The sequence below is a fragment of the Pseudorasbora parva genome, chromosome 15 (assembly GCF_024679245.1).
Source record: "Pseudorasbora parva isolate DD20220531a chromosome 15, ASM2467924v1, whole genome shotgun sequence".
In the NCBI taxonomy this organism is placed as follows: Eukaryota; Metazoa; Chordata; class Actinopteri; order Cypriniformes; family Gobionidae; genus Pseudorasbora; species Pseudorasbora parva.
The window spans coordinates 29,866,717-29,891,556 of record NC_090186.1 but is presented as its reverse complement, the minus strand read 5'-3'; the positions used below and the strand labels follow the sequence as shown (position 1 = coordinate 29,891,556).

The 24,840-nt window shown below is 38.6% G+C and overlaps 1 protein-coding gene and 1 long non-coding RNA gene across 3 annotated transcripts in view; one reads left to right on the top strand and one right to left on the bottom strand.

Moving 5' to 3' along the window:
• The window catches only part of grm1a (glutamate receptor, metabotropic 1a), a 43,344-nt gene that overhangs the window by 10,755 nt on the left and 7,749 nt on the right, over positions 1 to 24,840 (top strand). For both annotated transcript variants that reach the window (XM_067417625.1, XM_067417626.1), the window contains exons 4-6: positions 15,196 to 15,431; positions 18,263 to 18,509; positions 20,882 to 21,053. In XM_067417625.1, coding sequence (XP_067273726.1) covers positions 15,196 to 15,431; positions 18,263 to 18,509; positions 20,882 to 21,053 — 655 coding nt within the window. The remainder of the gene's footprint in view (positions 1 to 15,195; positions 15,432 to 18,262; positions 18,510 to 20,881; positions 21,054 to 24,840) is intronic.
• Positions 15,289 to 24,840, bottom strand: part of LOC137041395 (uncharacterized) — a 17,895-nt gene continuing 8,343 nt past the window's right edge. The window contains exons 2-3 of the long non-coding RNA XR_010898085.1: positions 16,817 to 16,907; positions 15,289 to 15,423 (exon numbers count right to left, since the gene is read on the bottom strand). This is a non-coding gene — a long non-coding RNA (uncharacterized lncRNA). The remainder of the gene's footprint in view (positions 15,424 to 16,816; positions 16,908 to 24,840) is intronic.

Below are 24,840 nucleotides of genomic sequence, written 5' to 3'. Positions count from 1 at the left end.
TTATTCACTTCACCTATCTGTGGTGATAATGTAATGTCTGATCAGTGTGTGTGTGTGTGTGTGTGTGTGTGTGTGTGTGTGTGTGTGTGTGTGTGTGTGTGTGTGTGTGTGTGTGTGTGTGTGTGTGTGTGTGTGTGTGTGAGCCTGTTTATGTGGTTTATGAGGACACAAATTTGTATAACTACATGGGTATTACACTGGTATTACTCTATAAATGTGGTTTATGAGGACATATCAAATGTCCTCATAATTCAAATGGCCTTAAAAACATACTAAATGATGTTTTTTTGAGAAAGTAAAAATGCAGAATGTTTCCTGTGATGGGTAGGTTTAGGGGCAGGGGCAGTGTACGGGGATAGAAAATACGGTTTGTACAGTATAAAAACCATTACGCCTATGGAGAGTCCCTGTAAACCACATAGACCAACATGTGTGTGTGTGTGTGTGTGTGTGTGTGTGCGTGTGTGTGTGTGTGTGTGTATATATATACTGAAGTAAAAAATTTTTTTTTAAAGTAACAATTTTGTCATTTCTTTGCTACTTCTTTTAGTGCAAGTGTCTTTAAGAGTTGGTTTATTATAGCATCTACTACTATGGCCGTTCATGTTGAGTGTGACTGCTTCCCGTTTAGAGCTTCTCATTTTCAGAAATGACTTATAGGACTCCTGAGAGTCCCTGTGGCCATTGTTAATTGCTGCATGCCAGTTGGGTCTGTCAGTCGCAAGTGCCTGTATATTATTCAGGCACTTGCAATTAATTATTATTAATTATAGCATCAGGTGATCTAAAATGCCCTAATATTTGCAGAATCCGATTGCTGAGTAAATAAGCGGAATAATATACAGTCAGCCAGTCATTATCATAACTCTTTCAGGACCCCAAATTGGTAAATAGTGTTTTGAGATATTGTTATATAATCAAAGATAATACACTTTCCTCACAGTTCAGGGTTTCATTTACAAAAGCTATGCTCCTATCATTCAGCATGTCTGATAGCAAAATCAGAGCAATGCTGGATAATATTCACGGACAGAATCCTTGCAGACTTGAAGATCTGGAAATGGATTGTAGCAGCTATCTTGTTTAATCTATATCAAGGCAACATCTATAGCCCACCCACATACAATCACAGGCAGGCCATCATGTTCAGCTAACAGACATTCTAGGTCAAAACATTGTGTCTGGAGTCTGGCTTTTCGTCTGCCTTCGTGTTTGCATGACCCTGTTCTTTCAGTTTTCAGTTTGTTGGAGAGGAAAAGAGAGGGAAAGAAAGAGAGACAGACATCAGAACCGCTTTTGGGAACTAATGGAGATTTATTCATTAAAACACGTCTTGCATTGTCATGATGATGTGAGTCTGAGCCTTCAAGCAAGACAGTTGATGATGTGTATCAGAGATAGAGATGGAGTGAGCGAAAGAAAAGAGAGTGATTAAGAAAGAGAGAGAGAAAGGGAGGGAGTATGTTTGGAGAGCTCTTCTGTGAAAAAGAGGATGAGGTCCAGGTGTTCTTCTTCCTTTGCTGTGTTTATTCATAGCCAGTTCATGTCTTAATAAAAACCAGGCTATGTAATTTTCTAAAGCAGAAGAAAAAACATTGACTTTGTAATTTCTAATCAACATCCTCAGTCTCACAGGGAGCTTCGCTTGAACGCTTATTACATCGGATTCCCCAGAAGTAGTCAAGCTACACTGGGCACTATGTTTGCTTCTGCCTTTTAATGATCAAATTAACAGGGTTCATTTCTGCTTTATTTCTAGTTTTATATTAGTGTCCCATACAGCATGTGCCCCAGAGATATTTTCACAGACACATATTATTGCTCTCAGGATCGTGATGCTCAACATCGGCTCTTCAGTATTTCAGCTGTGTTGTTTCAAGCACTGACAGGAATCCAAATGAAATGTTTAAATAGCGGCGCTCTTCTCCCCTAGTGCCTTCTGTGTTCCCAGTCAATAATCTTTTTGCGTTTTCCGGCAAACACTCCTTCTCCCTTCTCATTACACATTCTTCTAAGATCAGTTGAAAGAAGAGAAAAATATGATTTTCAGAAAAGAAAATGTGAGTGCTTCTCCATCTGCAAAACTCTAATGTAGGTGGTTTCCAGGGTGTTACTGTACATTTGCTAAAATGTTCTGAGTGGTTGTTAATGCATTACTATGCCACATCTGGTCCTTAGATTTTGTCCTTGTGTTTGTACAGTATACAGTGGGTACGGAAAGTATTCAGAACCCCTTCAATTTTTCACTCTTCGTTATATTGCAGCCATTTGCTAAAATCCTTTAAGTTCATTTTTTTTGTTCTCATTAATGTACACATAGCACCCCATATTGACAAAATTTTTTTTTTTGCAGATTTATTAAAAAAGAAAAACTGAAATATCACATGGTCCTAAGTATTCAGACCCCTTGCTCAATATTTTGTAGAAGCACCCTTTTGATCTAATACAGCCATGAGTCTTTTTGTGAAAGATGCAACAAGTTTTTCACACCTGGATTTGGCAATCCTCTGCCATTCTTCCTTGTAGATTCTGAATACTCAGAGAATACTCGCTCAGCGCCTCGGTGCGCTCCAGGCGTTCTAAAAACGCTGCACTCTCATTGAAAACAATTGAACGCCAGCAGCGTGAAAAATTGCTTTGGTGGACACGCGGCCTTAGGGTCATTGTCTTGTTGGAAGGTGAACATTTGGCCCAGTCTGTGGTCTTGAGCACTCTGGAGAAGGTTTTTGTCCAGGATATCCCTGTACTTGGCCACATTCATCTTTCCCTCGACTGCAACCAGTCATCCTGTCCCTGCAGCTGAAAAACACCCCCACAGCATGATGCTGCCACCACCATGCTTCACTGTTGGGACTGTATTGGACAGGTGATGAGCAGTGCCTGGTTTTCTCCACACATACCGGTTAGATTTAAGGCAAAAAAGTTCTATCTTGGTCTCATCAGACCAGAGAATCTTATTTCTCACCATCTTGCAGTCCTTCAGGTGTTTTTTTTTTTTTTTTTTGCAAACTTCACACATTTTATGTGTCTTGCACTGAGGAGAGGCTTCCATTTGGCCACTCTGCCATAAAGCCCCTATTGGTGCAGGGCTGCAGTGATGGTTGACTTTCTAAAACTTTCTCCCATCTCCTGACCGCATCTTTAGAGCTCAGCCACAGTGATCTTTGGGTTCTTCTTTACCTCTCTCACCAAAGCTCTTCTTCCCTTGATAGCTCAGTTTGGCCGGACGGCCAGCTCTAGGAGGGGTTCTGGTCATCCCAAATGTCTTCCAATTAAGGATTAGAGAGGCCACTGAGATCTTGGGAACCTTAAGTGCAGCAGATTTTTTTTTGTAACCGTGACCAGATCTGTGTCTTGACACAGTTCTGTCTCTGAGCTATTCAGGCAGTTCCTTTTACCTCATAATTCTCATTTGATCTGACATGGACTGTGAGCTGTAAGGTCTTATATAGACAGGTGTGTGGCTTTCCTAATTAAGTCTAATCAGTATAATCAAACAGCTGGACTTACTGTTTGACTTTAAACTTTAAACTTGAGGATCCCTGAGAAGCATCTCTCTTTAATTAGCATCACACTGCCTCTCAGCTCTGCTCATCCTGTGAGAATATTGCGTATTGATTTGTTTTTTTTCTGTGTTCAGCTGTCCTTTTGCATTTGTTTTTAGGTGTATCTCTTTATGAAGAGATATTAGGTGTCTTATTGGTGTGTCACAGGAGAATAGACCATTATTAGCATGAAATCAGTTTAGGTAAAATATGGGACTACTACAGTTTAAAAGTTGTGTGTTAGTAAGATGTTTTCTATTTTAATATTTTACTTTTTCATATATAACTTATGTGATGGTAAAGCTGAATTTACAGCATCATTACTCCAGTCACATGATCCTTCAGAAATCATTCTAGCATGATGATTTGGTGCTCAAGAAACATTTATTATTATTATCAAGGTTGAAAACTGTAGTGCTGCTTAATATTTTAGTGGAAACTGAGGTGCATTTATTTCAGTGATATTTGATGAATAGAAAGTTCAGAAGTATTTTTTTTAAATAGAAATATTTTGTAACATTATAAATGTCTTTACCGTCACTTTTGAGAAATGTAATGCATCCTTGCTGAAGAAAAACTGAACCTCGAACTTTTGAATGGCTGTGTGTGGTGAATGTATACACACATTATTTCCAAAAGTCTTCTTTCTTTTTTTAATCCTGTAATTTTATATTTTGCTATGTTTCTCATTAGGGGGGCAATCTTAAAGGGGTCCTTGATTATGATTTCACTTTTTAAAACCTTAGTTAGTGTGTAATGTTGCTGTTTGAGCATAAACAACTGTAAAGTTACGATGCTCAAAGTTCAATTTCTTTTACATAAATCTATTTTTAAGGAACAAACGGCTGGTAGACTGTAAAATTTACATAAACCCTGCCCTTGGGAACACGCAACAGAGGGGGTAAGGGCATGTTGAGAAGAGGAAGAGTTGTTGTGGTAGAGCACATTTGGGAGTCTGCTCAAGCTGTCGCATCCATATTTTCTCATTTATTGCAATACAGTATGTAACACAAATGCAATAGCATGTCATAAAAGCAAGATGACAACATATCTTACAACAGTTGCAACACGTGCAATTTATAGATTATCATGACAGAATATGCTAATCAATGACTTTAAAGGGGGGGTGAAACACTCAGTTTCAGTTATCTCATGTCAATCTTGAGTACCTATAGAGTAGTATTGTATCTTTCATATCTCCGAAAAGTCTTTAGTTTTATTATATTTATAAAAGAAATATGGGCTGTACCGAGTCTTTCCGGAAAAAAAACGAGCGCCTGGAGGCGTATCGAGTGGGCGGAGCTAAAGAATGACGAGCACACCCAAAGCGGCGACGTCCTCAAGCGTGGAGAAACCCAAGTATGCTATCGACCCATGTATGCAATCGATCCGATTCAGCTAATACGTGATCCAGAATCAGGCTGAAATAAATTGAACAGGAGAAACAGCAACAGCAGGACGTCCGTCTCTGTGGTATGTACTGTATTTAGTGGACTGTCAACATTTGTGTGTCTTTACTCGCAGTTTATGAGGACATGATTTGGTTTATGGACTATTGTATGCGACTAAACCTTAGCAGTAGCAAGCAAAATGGTTTTGCACGTCAGACTAGTGTAACGTTAGACAACGTTAGAACAACAATGGAGTAACGTTAACCTTTAGCGCACAAAGCACGCGATCGTGTCGTTTACTGATGTTTACTCACGCGACGATAGCCAACAACATAGACATTTGAAGCAGTTTTACTCACCGGCTGCTTCCAAAGCAGGACCGAACCTTTATCGCTGGGACCACTCCGTCAAAAACACACTTCTTTGGTATTATTTGGTGAAGTCCTGTGACAGCAGTGACCGTGGAAATCCGCGATGTTGTGAAGCTTCCCGTCATTTCTGCATTCAATCTTCCGGGAATGCTGTGCTGAAGCGTTGATATCACCCATAGGAATAAAGTGGAGCGGGAGCGCGGCGCGTCATAAGTGTTCACGGACGAGTGGATCTGCATCTGAGCGAGTGTTTATGGGCGTGCATTTCCTCTCTCGCTCTAGTCACGCGCACGCGTGCACCCTACCGGGAGAAGAGCCCGTACGGCCCATACAAGGACCTTCCGCTCTATTAACGTCAAGCCGAGCCATACTCTAAAAAAACTGTCCGAAACTTGTAGTAATACTTATAGTATTAGTATTTTTGACAAAGAAATACTCCATCAAACGTCCAACATTAGTTTTTGAAACTTTGTCTATGTTTAGGATGGGAATCCAAGTCTTTAACAGTGGAAAAAGCTCAGTATGAAACAGCATTTCACCCCCCCTTTAAGTTAACTCCACATCAGCTACATAAAATCATCAACTAACCATTCAGAAACGTCCTGTTGTACATGTTGTCACTTCTTGAGTCTCTCCATCATTGTCCGACTCCAGTTTGACCAGTTTCGACATTTTCAGTGCATCTGCGTGGAGCTGCTAACATGAGCTTTTAAAGTTCTGCCCTCTTCCTCTAAGGGGGCTGATTTGCATGTAAAGGGACACACAATAAAAATGTTTTTTGGCTCCCCCTAAAAAAGTGATAGTTTTAACATGCTATTAAAAATTATCCGTGGGGTATTTTGAGCTAAAACTTCACTCTGGGGACATTAGTGATTTATTTTACATCTTGTTTACATCATGATAGGACCCCTTTAAAATGTCAACCCCTGTTTCTATGTTTTTGTAAAATAAACTACTGATATTGAAGTAATTATTCGTAGAAATAAAAGCTTTAAATTCCTTTTCTAAGAACTATGCCAACATATGTTGCATGTTACGTAATGTATTATTTGTTTAAAATTGTCAATAAATAACTTGGAAAAAGCTCTTGGCAAACTGGAAAATGACATCTGTTACATAGTATGACCCAGCAACCATTGATAATGATAAAATGATTTTTATCTGATTTTAACTATCAGTATATTTAATAAAGCATTATGTCCTTCAGATTAGTCCTGGCTTCACTCCTACTTTTATGGTTTCATGTTCTAAACTTGCCTTTTGACTTCAGCACCATCCATTACCACGTTTGTATTTAAGTGGGTCATTTACTCAAAGGTGCGCTTGAACTCTCCAAATAGCTTTTCTTCTGAGGTTATTTTCTCTTCAAGTAATGTGGAGAATTGGATTCAGCATTCTTCAGCGCATACAGTGCTGCATGATTGCCTGTGACCTCCTTGTAGAAGTTATCATCTTGCGGATATTGCGGTTTTGTAAGAGAACCGCTCTCGTAAAGCCCCGCGGAGGCTAATTCTCAGGAAACATCGCTTTCTCATTAGCCCTTCCATTTTGAATGTATTAAAAGATTTATTAGTCATGAGGGTGAACAAAGAGTGAAAAAGAGTGACTTTAACTGGTTTTCGAAATGTCTGTGTATGGGAAGTTCCTACATTTCGCTGTAAAATCAGTTCATTAGAGTAAAAGTTGGAATGGAACTGTAAGAAGAGAGAGGAAAAAAGAGACAGGAAGAGAGAAAAATAGACTCTTTTAGTGAGATTCTGCCACAAAAAAATAAGCCAAAAAATAAAGCTAGCTGGGTTGAAGCAGCATTAACATTACAGTCTTTGAGAAGCTAGATTTTAAACCTGTTTGTGTTGACCTGCCAGTCTTTTGCAGCACTTCACAGATGCTGTGAGGTCACTTTCAAGTCTTTAAGGTTCAAAACAGCTACAGCAAAACTACATTAGCGTGAGGAAAGCCTGCAGGCATCCCAGCAGCCCTGTCATTGGAACTGTATTACACCACGTCCCATAGGACCCTGAAGCACATCTGTCTGCGCTCAAACTACTGTTGTAATGTTTAAGAAGTTGATTTTACACTGTTTACTTTATGTCACTATATGCAAGTTTACAAGTTTTGCACCATGAACATTTGACATTGAAAGCTTATGGGTATGAATCTTTTGGGTTTTGAGGAGAGAAAAAGGGACTTGCAGAGAGGACATGTCAAAGGCTTGTGATGTGTGTATGTGAATGTGAGAAAGAGATTTTAAAAGGTAATTTATTTCTGTGATGGCAAAGCTGAATTTTCAGCAGTTAGTATTTATTGGTGCTGAATAAACATTTCATCGTATTATCAATGTTGAAAACAGTTGTGCTTCCTAATGTTTCTTGAGGAAACCGACATAATACATTAATCTCGAAGCACATATATTTGTGCTCAAACTGCTGTTGTAATGTTAAAGATGTTGATTCTACAGTTTACTTCATGTCACTACACATATTTTCAAGTTTTGTCACATGTAAATTCAAAGATACTTAAAAAGAGGCTAACATTGAAAGCTTTTGGGGTAATACTGTGCCATGATTAATGAAGGTAGTCAGCGAAGACTTTTATATTGAAAGGACTGAAACCTGCAGTAAACACGGAGCAAGACACAACTTTAGCTGTTAAAAAGACAAGATATTGCAGTGGACATTCAAACTATTTTTTTATTATGACCATAGGACCGACATCACTGACCTAAAGAAAAATGCTATATATAAATGCAGGTAATACACTCGCTTGCTCTCTCTCTATACTCTACTCTACTCTACTTTACTCTACTCAACTCTACTCTACATAATACATCAAGCTTCAATGAACAATATCAATGAGAACAAACATGTTTAGGTTGCTAAGAGTGATTACTAAGGGTGTTGTGTAGTGATGCACAGAGCTGTTGGGTGAAGTGGTCATAGCCGTGTTTATCGTGAATAAAACACAGCAATTGACTATTAGCTATTAACTATCAGAATCAAGGACTGGAACTAATCGTTTTGTAATGGTTCATAATTATTGTAAATAATGCACAGTGCATAGTTAATAATAATAATAATAATAATAATAATTCATTACATTTATATAGCAATTTTCTAGGCACTCAAAGCGCTTTACATAGAAGGGGGAATCTCCTCAACCACCACAAATGTGCAGCACCCACCTGGATGATGCGGCGGCAGCCATATTGCGCCAGAACGCTCACCACACACCAGATTGGTGGAGAGGAGACCGAGTGATGAAGTCAATCAGGATATGGGGATTATTAGGAGGCCATGATGGACAGGGGCCAATGGGCAAATTTGGCCAGGATGCCGGGGTTGCACCCCTACTCTTTATCGAAGGACATTTTTATCGACCACAGAGAGTCGGGACCTCGGTTTAACGTCTCATCCGAAAGACGGTGCACTTTGACAGTACAGTGTCCCCATCACTATACTGGGGTGTTAGGACCCACACAGACCACAGGGTGAGCACCCCCTGCTGGCTCTACTTACACCTCTACCAGCAGCTACCTAGTTTTCCCAGTTGGTCTCCCATCCAGGTACTGACCAGGCTCAGCCCTGCTTAGCTTCAGTGGGAAACCAGTCTTAGTCACAAGGGTGATACGACTGCTGGCGCTCTAGTTTAATACTAAAGTAAAGATCATGTTAACCCACTAGTAATGACTCTATTATTGACAAATTCTTCAGAAGGAATTACTAATTATTTGGATCAGTATCTAATGTGAAAAGCATGGTAACTCCATAGTGGTGCCTGAATATTTGGTAATACTTGAACCATTACTAGTGGGTTAATGATCTCCACTTTAAAATTAATTATACATTATGCATTATTCACATTAATTATGAAAAAAAAATCTTTGATTAGCTAATTGTGAACTACCACATTTAACTGAGGACTACTTACTAATTTGTTAATCATACTTTCTTGTTAGTTAACACTAGAAGTCCCAGAGAGCAGCCATTTGGCTTTTCTACCTATAAAACCCGCAGGACAGCCGATGGGCTGGAAGGCTTTAGGCTAATATCCTTAATCACCTGTGAACAGTTGCTTTTGTTATGTAAACAATGTGGGGCCATGCTGAGCCACTTCCAGGAAACTTGAATCTTAGGGAGCCATCTTAGGGAGAAATCAACACAAATGTTTTTTTTTCCTTTGTTGCTGAGATTTATTGATAAAAATAGTACAAAATAAAATAAAGAAACCAACCAAAGAAACCAATAAAGAAACCAACCATTTCATACAACATAATTTTACCATCCAGCTAGGTTCATCATTGATTACCCCTTCAAAGTCGGTCAGAAATCTTGGAGTAATCTTTGATGACCAGCTGTCCTTCAAAGACCACATCTCAGCCCAGTCATGCAGGTTTGCATTGCACAACATCAGGAAAATCAGACCGTTCCTTACGGAGCATGCAACACAGCTTCTTGTCCAAGCCCTGGTCATTTCTAGACTTGACTATTGCAATGCGCTTCTGGCTGGACTTCCATCTTGTGCAATCAAACCGCTGCAAATGATCCAGAATGCTGCGGCACGCCTTGTATTCAATGAGCCCAAAATGGCTCATGTCACACCTCTCTTCATCTCTCTGCATTTTCTACCACTCGCTGCCTGGATCCAATTCAAAGCCCTGACTCTTGCTGGATCTTCCACAAGCTCAGCACCCGCATACTTTTACTCACTCCTACGAGTCTACACACCCACCAGAAGCCTTGAAGCCGATGGTACGGGCTGTCTCCTTGGTGACGCGGAGAGACAGATCAGCAACCTTCCTAAGTTCTAAAATGTCCTCAGGAGAGGGACCTTCTCCCTCGTCTAGCTCTTTGAGAAGGTCGGCCTGGTACGCCTGCAAGTTAGACAACGTGTGCAGAGAGCTACCAGCCCGACCCGCCACCATATATGCCCTGCCCACCAACGCCGATGTGTCCCTGCATGGCTTGGTGGGCAGTAGAGCTTTTAGGGACGATGCCGATTCGGGTGACAGATAGCTTGCGAGAGGGGCGGGGCTCGCGTGGTTGGCCGGCCTCATCAAAGACCGCCAACCGAGACCTTAGTACCCTGAGCGTCAGCAGCTCGCAATGACTGCAGGCGGCTCCCTCGAGAGCCACCTGAGCATGCTGAACGCCCAGGCACTGAACACATAGAGAGTGCGTGTCCACTCCCGAGATGTAGCGGGGACACGGATGCACGCACCTCTTAAACTCAGTGTTCGACATATTTATTTTATATATATGTTTCTAGGTCTCTTTTCTTTTTGATATATGGGACAGACAACAATAAATAGACAGACAGTGCTTCAAACACACACACAGAGCGTTATTGCTGTAGAGCGATAACTGACGCTACAATGCGCCGGGCTCCCCTTTATAGCTTCCGGGTATGCCGTCACATCTACGTCATGACGTAGGACCAATAAAGATTGGACTAGTTTCATTCATACTTCAGACGCGTTCATACTTAGGGAGTATCCCCAATTTCTTCGTTTCGACGCAGTGCGAAGTTCCCTCGATATAGGGAACACCTAATAAATAAGATATTGTTATTTTCATAGCACTTTTACACACAATGAAACACTTGGCGGTGTTGATTCTAAAATTTAGAAACACAAACATAGAACCACAAAAGACCTGCAACATACCTGAGTGGTGAATTCATTGCGATCTGTGTGTCTAGCGGATAGAGGGGTTTCCCGGGAAATCTTGTTGACTGTGCCGAGGATGGTGGTTTTCCGGCTAATAAGTTTATGTGCAAGTGAATTGCCCGTGGTAACATTTCTACCCATGTCCATGTGAGACATGGTCAATCAAGTTCTCTGCTTTTAGCAGCCCTCCCTCCCCCACACATACAAACAAGCCACTAGCAACCATTCACACACACACCCCAAACCCCCCTGCAGATTGCTCAGGTAATGACCATATTTACACATGAATTGATGCTAATGATAGCCAAAAGACTAGCCAGTTAGCATCCAGTTGGCTAAAGGAGGGCTACAAATCTCTGGGACTTCTAGTGATAAAGGAACTGTATGTAAGAAAATGTATTTCAATTTATCATAATATGGCCCTGATATGTCACTAGATATTAAGAAATCATGTTAATTTCAAATAATTATATCACAGATAACAATAGTCCGGCAAGGATATTGTCATTTAAAAGTTGTTGTAGTAGCCCTCAACTGATGTTGATGTTGACATGTTGTGTTTTGGCCAGAAGCTCCACCCTCCATCTATCGACCAATCACAAAGTCAGTAGTGTTTCAGCATCCGGGTTGCCAGCTCCGCTCTAGTTACCACACCTGCAGCTACAAACATTCCTTCTGATCCTGCAGCCTATCTGACAACCTCAAGTCAGGGGGGAGGGGGAGAGAGGATACACCTGCAGTACCAGTTTTTGCCACAATCTTACAAATGCTTCCTTTAATAGCAGTTACTAAAATGTTAATATTGCATTACTCATTTGTTCCTCTGAAGTTATTCATCTGTGAAGTATTAATTAAGTGTTACAGTTTTGGGGTATGAATGGACTGATTCAGGGTGTTTAGGAGGTTTAGGAGGAAAACCTGCACACATGCAGAGAGGACATGACAAAGGCTTGTGAATTGTGTGTGTATGTGAATGTGAGAAGGGGAGAGAGAGTAATGGAGGCAGATGAAAGCTTGTGTGGGGCGAGCGAGAGAAGGCGTGATGGGGGCTCCCAGCAGCAATGCTGCTTGTGAAACACAGAGCCAGGCTGCTGCTAACTGGAGCGCCATGAATTAGTAAAGGCTTCTGGATGAGTTCTAATGGCCCTCAGCCTAAGCCTGCACTGTCTTACTCAGTCCTCTAGAGAGGATCGAGCAACAGTCAACCAGAGCACACATGCACAATATACTGGATTTGAATGAGTAATGAGGGAACAGAGGATAGAAAGAGAGAGCAGAGGACAAAAAAAGGAGAGCATCTAGTCACCATGGGTGTCAGACGGAAAAACATTGTCTGCATCCTTATGCCGTGTTGTCATCATCTAGTAAGGTTAGTTATTGCATTAGATTTTAAGTATTTACTGCACGCAACAACTATAGCACAACATGATGTTTGATTCTTAATCAAATGACTCTTATGAATGGGTTCTTTTTAATGAGTCAATTGAAAATTTTCAAAGCAAAAGCCTTGTGCTTGCTTGTGAGTTAGCAGTTTGAATCAGAATCACTCAGGGAATCAGGAATGAGTTCACAATTGACTCACTCTCCGAGCGTACATTTTTCAGTTTAAAAAATGATGTCTGATTCAACTGGTAACCGACCGTTACTGGGATGTGTGTGGTAGCCGCATTAGCCTGTTTAACTGATGTCTTGTTTATGTACAATATAAACATGCACTACCATTCAAAAGATTAGGGTCGTTACGGTGGATGAATGAATGAATGAGGCATTTATATAGCGCTTTCATATGTACTGTACACCCAAAGTGCTTTACACTCAAGTCAGGGTTCTCTCCTCAACCACTACCAGTGGGCAGCATCCACTTGGATGATGCGACAGCAGCCATAGTATAACGGCGCCAGTGCCCTCACCACGCACCAGCGATAGGTCCGATGGGGATTATTAGGAGGCCATGATTGGTAAGGGCCAATTGAGGAAATTTGGCCTGGACACGGGGGTTACACCCCTAGTCTTTACGAAAAGTGCCATGGAAAAACCAGTGGGCCTGCCTCTCTGGTGGTCATTAAAACAATTGTTTTAACGACCACAGAGAGGCAGGACCTAGGTTTTACATCTCATCCGAAGGAAGGTGTTTGTTACAGTATGGTGTCCCATCACTATACTGGGGTGTTAGGACCCACACAGACCACAGGGTGAGCACCCCCTGCTGGCCTCACTAACACCTCTACCAGCAGCTACCTGGTTTGCCTAGTTGGTCTCCAATCCAGGTACTGACCAGGCTCAGCCCTGCTTAGCTTCAGTGGGAAACCAGTCTTGTGCTACAGGGTGATATAGCTGCAGATTTTTAAAAGGTTTTTAAAAGAAGCCTCTTATAATCACCAAAGCTGTATTTATTTGATTAAAAAAACAGTAAAATAGTAATACTATGAAATTTCTATTTGAATATTTTAAAAAATGTAATGTATTCCTGTGATTAAAGCTGAATTATCAGCATCATTAGTCTCCATTCTTCAGTGTCACCTAATCCTTCTGAAATCATTCTAATATGATGATTTTGCTGCTGAAGAAACATTTTTTTATTATCATCAAATGTTTTTGTATACATTTTTTCTTAGGAATCTCTGATGAATAGAAACTTCAAAAGAAATTCAATGGAATCATTCAAAAAGAAATTTCAATTGAACATTCAAAAGATTTTTTTTAAATATAGAAATCCTTTGTAACATTATAAATGTCTTTATGGAAATTATAAAAGAAATACATACAATTAAATGTCTTTACTGACATTAAAAAAGAAATTCCTACAATTAATGTGCTGTACAAAGTACCACAAGCCCTGACACATGTATTTACAAAAGGCAATATAAGTAAAAGAGATAATAGTAAAGCAAAAACACAAAAATATAATGTAGATGTACAGTATTTACAGTATTATGCAAGATGTAACCAACAGGGAAGAAGAAGGGTCACGGGCAGTGCCAAAGGAAAGAAAATAACAACCAAACGAAATCTAACTTTTAATACCCCCTAAATCTAACTGAAAAAAAGAGAAAATTCTTCAGCATCTGTGAAACCCTAACTTAGCTACTATCCAAAAAAACTTGGAGTGGTACTCACCCCTAACCTAATGTACTAATACAAACAGTAAACACTTGATGAAATATACAATGGGAAAAAACAAATGCTTACAGTAATATTTTAAAAACAACAACAAATATTATAGGAAAGACCGGACGAAAATGGAGGAAGGAGAAAACGAGAAAAGAGTGGTAAAAAAGGTGCATAAGCGAGAGAATCACAAATTATGTGGGGATGGTGAATATGTTGATATTAATCAAAGCGGAGAATTAGGGAATGATTGTGCTGTGATGAAATCAAACAGCTCCTGTCCTCCTTCAGTATGTGTTATCACCTCTCTAGTTAGTCTGTCTTCAGCCTCAGGACATTGCCATATCTGCCTATCATAGCAGCACACTGAGTCTCTACCTGCGCTTCAGCACATTCATTATTCATAGAGGTAATAAAACTCTCTGTAGTGCTCTGCTCCATCTAATCTTTGCCATTTTCCGCTCTTCTGTGGGGTGCAAAGCTGTTTAGGGAGATGAATTTTAGGTCAAAGCCTCTAAAGGTAATTTTGTCTAATTCGCTGTATGAAACCACATGGAGAAATAGAGGAAGGAAAATGTTAGGCGAGCAGAGAATAATGAAAAAACTAAATACAAAAACAAAATAAGAAACAATTAAGCAGTGACTGTGAGAAATATGTGTGTGGTGAAAGAAGAGAGAAAGAAAATGGGGTCCAAAAGTCTGCAGTCACTTTAGAAAATGTGTTTTTAATTTTTTACTTGGTAATAAATAATTTTTATTTTTATTTATATTATAAATACATTTATATGATCAGCATAAGAGTAAAACATTTCATGAATGTATTAGCCTCAAGTAATATAATGCTGCTGTCATTCATGTAAACTTTTAATGATTTTTATTTAAAATTATTTATTTGTTCAAAAGCTCCATGTTCACAAAATCCTAAAATGTTCAGTATAAAAGTAGATCAACTATACAACCAATCGCAGTTCAACATTGAAGTGCTTTGCTGCCCACCGGTTTACTAAATCTCATTTGTATGAAATATGAAAGCTGTGTTTATACAAGGAAGCTGGATCATTATGACACAAATTCATAATCCTTTGACACGTAATGTTCTCTCTTTTCTTCTAAAGTGATGGCTGGGCAGATCGTGATGAGGTGATAGAGGGATTTGAGCAGGAAGCAGATGGTGGGATCACAATGAAGTTGCAAACGGAAGAAGTTCAGTCATTTAATGAGTACTTTCTGAAGCTGCGTTTGGACACCAACACAAGGAACCCATGGTTTGCTGAGTTCTGGCAGTACCGCTTCCAGTGCCGCATTCCTGGTCATCCTCAGGAGAACCATAACTACCAGAAAATCTGCACAGGTAAACAAATAACCAAAAGATATTCAAAAAAAATCAATATGAATATGTAAGATTTGAGTAAAAGTAATATATGTGTTTAATTGTGCTCATTCTTATGATATATGCTCAGTTTGGAACACTGCAAACCCTAATGCTCAAAATAATTGATTGTTTTGAGTAGAGTCAACTTAAATTAAACAAATTAGTTTAAAAAAATGAACTTTGAGTATTTAGAACTTTTTTTCTTTTGAGTTCACAAAACCAACACATTTTAAGTAATCTAAGAAAGTAATCTTTAATTGTTTTAAGTTTTATGAACTTGTTTCTTTTAATTTAGACTAACTTATATTTTAACCGAAATTGGGCTAGTATTTCAGTTTCCCAGCATGCTCAAAAAGGGACAGCAAATGCCAAAATTAAGTGTTTCCACTACTAAAACTTTTTAAATATATGAAAAAAGTTAGATGTATGTATTAAGTTACTCCAATATTTCAAGTTCAGAGCAATTAAAATATATGATTACAAAAAATTCTGCTTACTTAAACTACATTTTAGTTTGTTTAATTTCAACTTAATTAAGAAATGATTGCCTAGTGATTGTTAGTTTTGCTAACTTATTCAGGTTTACAGTTATAGCTAGCCAACTACTCATTTCCACTACTAAAATATTTAAGTTGAATTTAAATGTATAAATAACTTCATTAAATATTTGAAGTTTAGAGCAATTATATGTATGAGCATATATATTACATGTTAAGAGCAATTATATTATATGTATGTCTGCAATTTTTGCTTACTTAAAAAAGAAAAACTTAAAACATTTGATGTAATTGATTGCCTTCATTTTTTGAGTTTGGCCAACTTAATTGGGTTTACAGTGCAATTGAATGAAAAAGATTTGTTGTTTTGCATAACTGATGTGCATGATGACATTTTACTGAATTATGTATGGTAACTCTGTATATTTCCCTCCATTTTTTTCATGTAATTATCCTCTGGTCGGCGCTTTAAAAGGTGATATAGGTAAACCGAGTTGTGACCCCTCATCTTTTGTGCTTTCCTAATAATTTTTACCTTTGCTTGTCCACATAGACATATAGTTTACTTTTTTTGATTAATTATTTTATTGTTGAGACACTGCTTGAGAAAAGAAATGCTGCTTCTGGCACAGTTAATTTTTTTTATTTGAATTTTTTTTATTTTGCATTTAAAATAATTAGACACTAACAACTATAATCTATAATGTAATTTAATCACTATAATCCTAAATATATAACACGGTGTAGTAATGTAGGTACGTTTTTGATTGCTGTAATAAGCTTATAGTTTGTTATTGTTCTCCTCTTCTGAAAGACACTCATGGTGGTAAGTGAGAGTTGATGAGAGACATTATGATGTTATGATACCTGCACTGAAGAAGCACTTCACTATGGCAACAGACAGCACAATAGGTTGGACTGTGTTTGGCTTATTTGATTGGCAGTGCTGTTCTCAGTTCTGAAGATGATGTGCAGTTCAGGGAGGTACATCACATACAGTGAAGATGGGAAATAAAATTATGACAGAAAAACATCAGTTAGTTTCACCATTGTCTTTTATAAATGGACTCTCAGTAAAATAAACATATATTAAACTACATTGTGCACATTGATCTCAAAACATGCTAAAATTTGTGCTATGGATGTTTTTTTTTTTTATTGTTGACCTGACCATGCACTTGGTTAGAATTCAGATTGATATTGATCATAAAATCTCTAGAAGACTTCAGTTTAGTGTAAAAGTCAAGCAAAGTCATACTGTATGCTGCCAAAGCAAGATATCAGTCCAGCTTTTCTGTGCTGCTTGTAGGGTTGGCTTGATGGCACCTTCTCACAAGAGAAGCTTGTTGCACAAAGAGAAATATGCCATCACAAAGTGTGTGTGAGAGAATGTACAAAAAAAAAAAAAAAAAAGACACAGTCACAGAATGACAAAGTACCCACACTGTCTGCATGTGTGTGAGAATGAAGAGTTCACATGATTGATTTATTCACTGCAAAAAATAATTTCCTAATTCTAATTTTTTTCCTTTAAAATATTTAAACATTCTTAAAACTAAAATATTTTGAGAAGCAAAACTGCATAAATTATTACAAATTATTTACAGAGAAATTATTTACTTACCTCATTGGCTCATACTATAATTTCTTGTTTACAGCTAAATTAAAATTAAAATTAATTTATGCTTAAACAAGGGGATTTTTTTTTTTTTTTTGCTAATGGCAATGCCAGTTTTTCTTTTTATGCAGTGCACAACTTTTAGGAACTGGATTTAAATGAGAAGTATGTTTGATGAATCTCTGATTTTATTTCTTGCCTCTGATCTCCCTCGAATGTAGCACTGGAATGGCTTTTCCATCATCTGGCTTATGAATTTGGCTTTTGTCCAGTGGCTGAATAGATATAAAACTAAGTGAAAGCATGTAGTTTGCCAGCCTGCCAGCAGGACTCTCCTTCCCTTTATTCACTCTCTTCTCAGTGCCACTCTCTTAATGTGATCATATTTTAATATTAGGGGCATAAAATTCTATATAGCATGAAGACACAGTGACATTCTGCCTTTAGTCAGTCTATAATAATGAGAAAATTTGCAAACATATTGGTTTATATTTTGACAGCACATAGCCTCTGGCTGTACTTGGTTTATAATTTAATTCTTCTAGCATCAGAATTTTTTATCTGCTAAATTGCTTGCAATTCCAACAGATAAAGAAATATAAAACTCCTGGATGGATGGAGGCAGAGTGGCACAAATATGACAAAAGTCCGTACTTTAATCTTGCTCACACTGGTTTAAATTTTTCCCCTGACAGGAAATGAGAGCTTGAAAGACAACTATGTCCAGGACAGCAAGATGGGCTTTGTGATCAATGCGATTTATGCAATGGCTCATGGCCTTCATGATATGCACAAAGAGCTGTGCCCAGACCACGTTGGCCTATGTGAGGCAATGGATCCCATTGACGGCAGTAAGCTGCTGGACTATATACTCAAGACCTCCTTTGCTGGCGTGTCCGGGGAGGAAATCTACTTTGATGTAAACGGAGACTCACCTGGGAGGTAAATGACAAGAAGAATGTACTAACAATGTACTAGTGCTCTGTTCCAAACCCTTGTAAGCTATACCTGCCCTTTTAATCGAGTAAAGTGTAGTAAAGTACCCTTTCAAGTCATATTGCGGTGCTCCTGGAACGATGGTGAAGAAAGTTGGAAATATACTAATTATAAATACACGTATTTTAAACTGAAAATTGTCACTAAAAATAGTTCACAGTAAATAAAATTGGACTGTTTAAAGTAGGCCAACATGCTGTTAGCTTAGCAATATGCTAACCCAGCCACTAGTGCATGTGCTGAAATTCTGCTGAAAAAACAAACAATCAAATATTTATACCAGCTTAAGCTGGTCATAGCTCTGGTCATAGCTGGTTTTGAAAAGACTAAACTGTTGTTTAGCTTTAACGTAGATTTAACGTGACGGGCAACTGGTCCTTCAGTCTAACAAGTGACCAAAGATGCTGTAAAACAAGCCTGATCATCAGACTCTGATACCACCTTCGACCAGCTTATAATTTAAAACTAAAATTAACTGTTTAACCCAATATTTGTGTTGCATATATTTATGCTTAAAGTATCACACTAGTTTAGCTAAATAACACAGCACACACGATTGGGGTAGGAACTGCTGCCTATGTAGAGTGTCCCAAATCTAACATTTCAATTGGTTTTAGAAAGGTGCCTTAGAAGGCAACTGCCTATGTACAAAGCCAGCTCACTGGGTTTTGGAACAGAGCTAGTTTAAACTCAGTATTACAACTAATACCTGAATGGCCAATGTGACATCGACCATTTTAAAGGAATTTGAATTTGTTTAGCTTTTAGTATGACTGTGTTAGCCTTAAAGTTATTAATAAGCTGGTGTGTTCCAAAACAATGACAAAATTTGCATTTAGGAGATATAAGCATTCAAAATTTACAGTCTCCCACTTCCGTTAAAACGAATCTCAGATTTTGATGACATCATCGCAGACTTCACGTTCTCATCAAATCTTCTGTCCAATCAAAATGCTCTCTAGAATCTAAAGCCCGCCTCCTACACTGCTGAAGCTGCGGCTATTACTGAATCGGTAATTTGTTCACACATTTACTAATTTCTACATGGTCAAAGGCACATAGCACACTATATTTGCAATAGGAAACGATTGAGTGTAAATATGCTTTCAGTTGAGGCGAATGTAGTCTGGTTTTACATTAGTTTCACACACCGCGGCAGCGCGAACACACCCACGGCCCTGGTCTAAATTTAGACTACAGACACAGCGCGGGTCAAACTGTATATTAACGAAACGCTATTGGCCGTTTCAAAAAAGGGGAGGAGCTACTAACAGCTGGAGCCGTTTCAGGGGAAATCACGTCAACAGATTGAATAAATTACTTTTAAATACTCACTCTCATATCAAGGGTTTAGCTCTGACCTTGATCAAAAACACCTGCCTGTAGCTTTCTAGCTATCCTGCCTTTCATATCCCACAATCCTGTTCTTTCCATTCAAAAAATAAAGTTGAACGTTATGAAAGTTGGTGTAAATGTATGTTTTTTTTTTACCAACGTTTTCCACTTCTGATGTAATTTCTAGCAAGAAAATACTATTGTAGTAATTAAATATTTGCTTAGCTATCACCAAAGCTTGCTCTATTTGCTGTCCGAAATCTGTTTTGTGAGGTACCTTCCTTCACAATCGCAGCATACAAAGTCATTGCATGATAAGGCAGCGAGGCAACAAGTCAGCTACTAAGTTTTCAGATGCAGCCCTTGGTTCGCTTGTTCAGGTGTGTTTGATTAGGGCTGAAGCTAAACACGGCTGGAAAAAGGATCTCAAAGGCAAGAGTTGCCTAGCCCTTCTCTAAGGCAACAATTGATCATGCACCCTTTCAGGTTAGATTTGGCACCCTAGCCAACACATGCAAAGAGGTGCGTATCGGATGGTAATGGACTTGGAGTGGAACAGATTGCCTGTCTCAAGGAGATGCTTCAGTCCTCTCCACTCCAATACCCTGATGCGGTCAGCTCCTGTCACCCTGGCTATACACGAGCAAAAGATGACAGCTCCACTGCTGCCAAGACTGCCACTGCCTTGTGTACATGTGTGCGTTTGTGACACTTGCCTCATCTGTAAGATAGGGAGTGTCATTAGTATGGATGAGTGGACAGCACTCGAGAGGTTAAGAATTCATATCCCAGGTGGAGGATGCAAAGTTTGAGAGACTTGGATGTGTGAACATGGTAAAAGTGTGAACTCTGCCTCTTGCTAGTTCCGAGGCTTCAGCAATGCTGAGCTACTTATTATGGAAGACTTGCTCTTTTTCTTTCTCTTTTTTTAATCTACCCATATCATTACCTCTCTGTCTGTCTGACTTTTTCTTCTATCTAAGGTATGACATTATGAATATACAGTATGTGGAGGAGATGGGCCGCTTTGATTACATTAATGTGGGGTCGTGGCATGAAGGTCTCCTAAGCATCAGTGATTACAAACTCATGATGAACCGCACTGAGATGGTCCGATCTGTCTGCAGCGAACCGTGCTCCAAGGGACAGATCAAGGTGTGTATTTGCCATAATTATGCATGTATAATAATTTACTCACAGTGGAAGCACTTTAAAGCTGACGAGTGCAATTTTTTTGTTCAAATACTTTCTACTATCCAGATTAATATACAGAGAGAACTTTAAGACATTAGTAGGTTCCTTTCCCGAGCTATCAATACATTGTTCTGATTATTTGGTCTTTCCTCATCCAGCCTGATGCAGAAAGATTCAACCAATGGTGTGAGTTAGAAGCAGGACTCTCCGTTTGACTTTCCAATAAAAGGGGATGGGAAATTAGTTTGAAAACAATGACATTTTTTAGAATTATGGTTTCCAGTTTACCCTTGACTTGTCAATTGACACATCTGGTGTAACACTTTGCAATAAGATTGTTCACTGGAAAAAAAAAATGAAAAAAAGCAACAACTATTTTGCAGTAAAAAAAAACTTTTAAAAAAAGCAACACTATTACTGCACTGGCAGATTTTTTTTAATTTTTTTTTAAAATAAAAAGAAGTTTATAGAATGTGAAAAAAAAAATCTTTTTTAATATTCTACGAAAATTGATAATTTATAGGATTTTTAGATATTACTTTTTTTTACTAAAAAAACTCATTAAGAAGTTAATGTAACAGTGTATTATTTATAAAAAAAAACAGTTAACTAAGTAGTTAACTAAGTTAACTAAAATCTTCATACAATTAAAAAAAAAGAAGTACTTTTCCCTCTCCCATAAACCCTAAAAAAAAGTAGTTAATGCTACTTTCTATATACAGTGGGTACGGAAGTACTTTATTAAGCTAAAATCATTCAGTTCATTTTTTTCTCATTAATGTACACACAGCACTCCATATTGACAGATTTTTTTTTTTTTTTTGCAGATTTATAATAATAAAATAAAAAAATAAAAAAGCTGAAATATCACATGGTCCTAAGTATTCACACCCTTTGCTCAGTATTAAGTAAAGCACCCTTTTGATCTAATACAGCCATGAGTCTTTTTGGGAAAGATGCAACAAGTTTTTCACACCTGGATTTGGGGATCCTCTGCCATTCCTCCTTGCAGATTCTCTCCAGTTCTGTCAGGTTGGATGGTAAACGTTGGTCAATTGGGTTTAAAGGGGTACTTCAGCGCTGGGAAGATGAATCTGTATTTAAACTGGGTCATCAATGCAGTAGAAATGTGAAATTATTTTTGAATTTGGTATCTTCTAGACTGAGAAAAGACAGAAAAAGTATTTTTGTCCCATGGGGATGAAAGACTACAATTCCCAGAATGCTTCGCTGCCCTGTGAGGCCATTCCCAACACCACCAACTTCATTACTGTGACTAAGTTAGAGAAGACACTACAATTAAAAACTGAACGTGTCTGTTCAATATAATGAGTGAGTCACCGCGCGAGTGTCACAGCCCTGAGCACTAACTGCACGAGTGATGAGAGCTGAGGGAATCGCGACTACATTCGCGGCATACATTCACAACGCGAGTTCAGTCTGGCACGCCTTTCAGTTCATGCCTTTGCAAGCTTAACTTTCATAGAAATGAATTTGAGAAGTTAAAAGACTTACATTGCTCACGATAGCTCCGTTTAAATGATCCTGTCTGCAAGCTGAGCTTTCCCTGCCAGCTGAGTGTAATCTCCCATCCCCCATGCGCAGATTTAAAACATGCGGAAATGGCTCCCTCTGCTGGCTGTAGTCTTTAGCCTCTGGGCAAACATTCCTCCTATGATGCAAAAATCGTCATTTTGCATCATAGGAGGAATTTTTCCAGAAATAAAATGCATAAATTTCTTGTCTCAGGGAGATATGAGGGGGGAAAGCACAATAATTTGAATATTCTCCAGGGTTTCTACTGATACAAAGCCATATGCTAATCGCTGAAGTAACCCTTTAAGTAAGGGCTCTTGCTGGGCCATTCAAGAACAGTTATTGAGTTGTTTTGAAGCCACTCCTACGTTAGTTTAGCCGTGTGCTCAGGTCATTGTCTTGTTGGAAGGTGAACAACCCAGTCTGAGGTCTTGAGCACTCTGGAGAAGGTTTTCGTCCAGGATATCCCTGTACTTGGCTGCATTCATCTTTCCCTAGATTGCAAACAGTCATCCTGTCCCTGCAGCTGAAAACAAAAAACACAGCATGATGCTGCCACCACCATGCTTCACTGTTGGGACTGTATTGGACAGGTGACGAGCAGTGCCTGGTTTTCTCCACACATACCGCTTAGAATTAAGGCCAAAAAGTTCTATCTTGGTCTCATCAGACCAGAGAATCTTATTTCTCACCATCTTGGTGAGAGTCATTCAGGTGTTTTTTTTTTTTTAGCAAACTCCATGCAGGCTTTCATGTGTCTTGAACTGAGGAGAGGCTTCCATCAGACCACTCTGCCATAAAGTCCTGACTGGTGGAGGGCTGCAGTGATGGTTGACTTTCTACAACTTTCTCCCATCTCCCGACTGCATTTCTAGAGCTCAGCCACAGTGATCTTTGGGTTCTTCTTTACCTCTCTCACCAAAGCTCTTCTCCCTTGATAGCTCAGTTTGCCCAGACGGCCAGCTCTAAGAAGGGTTCTGGTCATCCCAAACGACTTCCATTTAAGGATTATAGAGGCCACTGTGCTCTTAGGAACCTTAAGTGCAACAGATTTTTTTTTTTTTTTTGTAACCTGAGCCAGATCTGTGCCTTGCCACAATTCTGTCTCTGAGTTATTCAGGCAGTTCCTTTTTGACCTCATGATTCTCATTTGCTCTAAAATGCACTGTGAGCTGTAAGGTCTTATATAGACAGGTGTGTGGCTTTCCTAATCAAGTCCAATCAGTATAATCAAACACCGCTGGACTCAAATGTATATGTGTAGAACGTGTAGAACCATCTCAAGGATGATCAGAAGAAATGGACAGCACCTGAGTTAAATATATGAGTGTCACAGCAAAGGGTCTGAAAACTTAGGGCCATGTGATATCTCAGTTTGTCTTTTTTAATACATATGTAAAACTGTCAACAATTCTGTGTTTTTCCTGTCAATATGGGCTGTGTGTACATTAATAAGAAAAAACTTAAATTATTTTAGCAAATGACTGCAATATAACAAATAATGAAATATTTAAAGGGGTCTGAATACTTTCTGTACCTATTGAATATTAATAGCAATATATAGATAAAAGCTTCCATTGTTAGTTAGTGTGAGATGAATGAACTGAGGTTAACTATTAACACCTGCAGAATTGTAAAGCATTACCATATCTGCAGAGGTGTGAAGACCTGAAAACCATACTTGAGTAAAAGTACCGATTCCTTACAGCGTAATGACTCCATTACAAGTTACAAGTCGCCAATTCCAATACAACTTGAGTAAAAGTGTTAAAGTATCTGATTTTACTCATACAGAATATAGGTTTAACGATGCACTAGTCCTTGACACCTGGGAGACGTGCCAGTGAAAATAAGAAACAATTGATTTGTAAGATGAGAAATCATGTTTATTTTCTAAAATCAAAATAAAACTGAACACCTCAATATTGCAATAAATCAAGTTCAACGCAACATCCTCTTAAACGTCTACAAACTCTCATGTCTTAGTTAAACTCAAGCGCACAAAAAGGCCATAAGTAAACCAATATCCTTCAAAAGGGTCTTGTCAATATAGCATACATAAAATAATTAATGATTAATTAATAATTAATTAATTAAAATAGTCAAAGCCTTCTAGCACTGCAGTCTTGAACTCATCTCATAAATCAAACACGTGCGATTTATCTACTACCTGCTAAAGCACTCGCATCCATGTAAAGCAGGTTCCTCAAAC